The sequence below is a fragment of the Solanum stenotomum genome, unplaced genomic scaffold, assembly GCF_019186545.1.
Source record: "Solanum stenotomum isolate F172 unplaced genomic scaffold, ASM1918654v1 scaffold16652, whole genome shotgun sequence".
Classification (NCBI taxonomy): domain Eukaryota; kingdom Viridiplantae; phylum Streptophyta; class Magnoliopsida; order Solanales; family Solanaceae; genus Solanum; species Solanum stenotomum.
In genome coordinates this window covers 1-479 of record NW_026024165.1, presented here as the reverse complement: position 1 = coordinate 479, position 479 = coordinate 1, and the positions used below count along the sequence as shown (strand labels likewise).

The window sequence follows — 479 nt, the reverse complement described above, 5'->3', positions numbered from 1 at the left end:
CGATTTTGTTCGCAACAATTTGATATGTCGTTTTGGAGTTCCAGAGTCTATCATCACAGACAATGGAGCAAATCTGAATAGTCACTTGACGAAAGAGATATGTGAACAATTCAAAATTACCCACCGTAATTCAACTGCATATCGTCCTCAGATGAATGGAGCTGTGGAAGCTGCTAATAAGAATATCAAGAGGATACTGAGAAAGATGATTGACAACTACAAATGTTGGCATGAAAATTTGCCTTATGCTTTGCTAGGCTACCGCACCACAATCCGAACCTCAACTGGAGCAACTCCTTACCTATTGGTATATGGAACAGAAGCAATGATACCAGCTGAAGTTGAGATACCATCTTTAAGGATTATTCAGGAAGCTGGATTGAGCGATGCCGAATGGATTCGTGATCGATATGAGCAATTGGCATTGATTGATGAGAAAAGAATGAGTGCCGTTTGTCATGGTCAGTTGTATCAACAGA

General features: G+C 40.3%; 1 protein-coding gene across 1 annotated transcript in view; it reads left to right on the top strand.

Moving 5' to 3' along the window:
- Positions 1-461, top strand: part of LOC125850400 (uncharacterized) — a gene marked incomplete at its 3' end in the record, with an annotated part of 2,740 nt that extends 2,279 nt beyond the window's left edge. Inside the window, exon 3 of the mRNA XM_049530254.1 lies at positions 152-461. Within this exon, the coding sequence (XP_049386211.1) occupies positions 152-461 (310 nt within the window). The remainder of the gene's footprint in view (positions 1-151) is intronic.
- Positions 462-479: the final 18 nt, after the last annotated feature.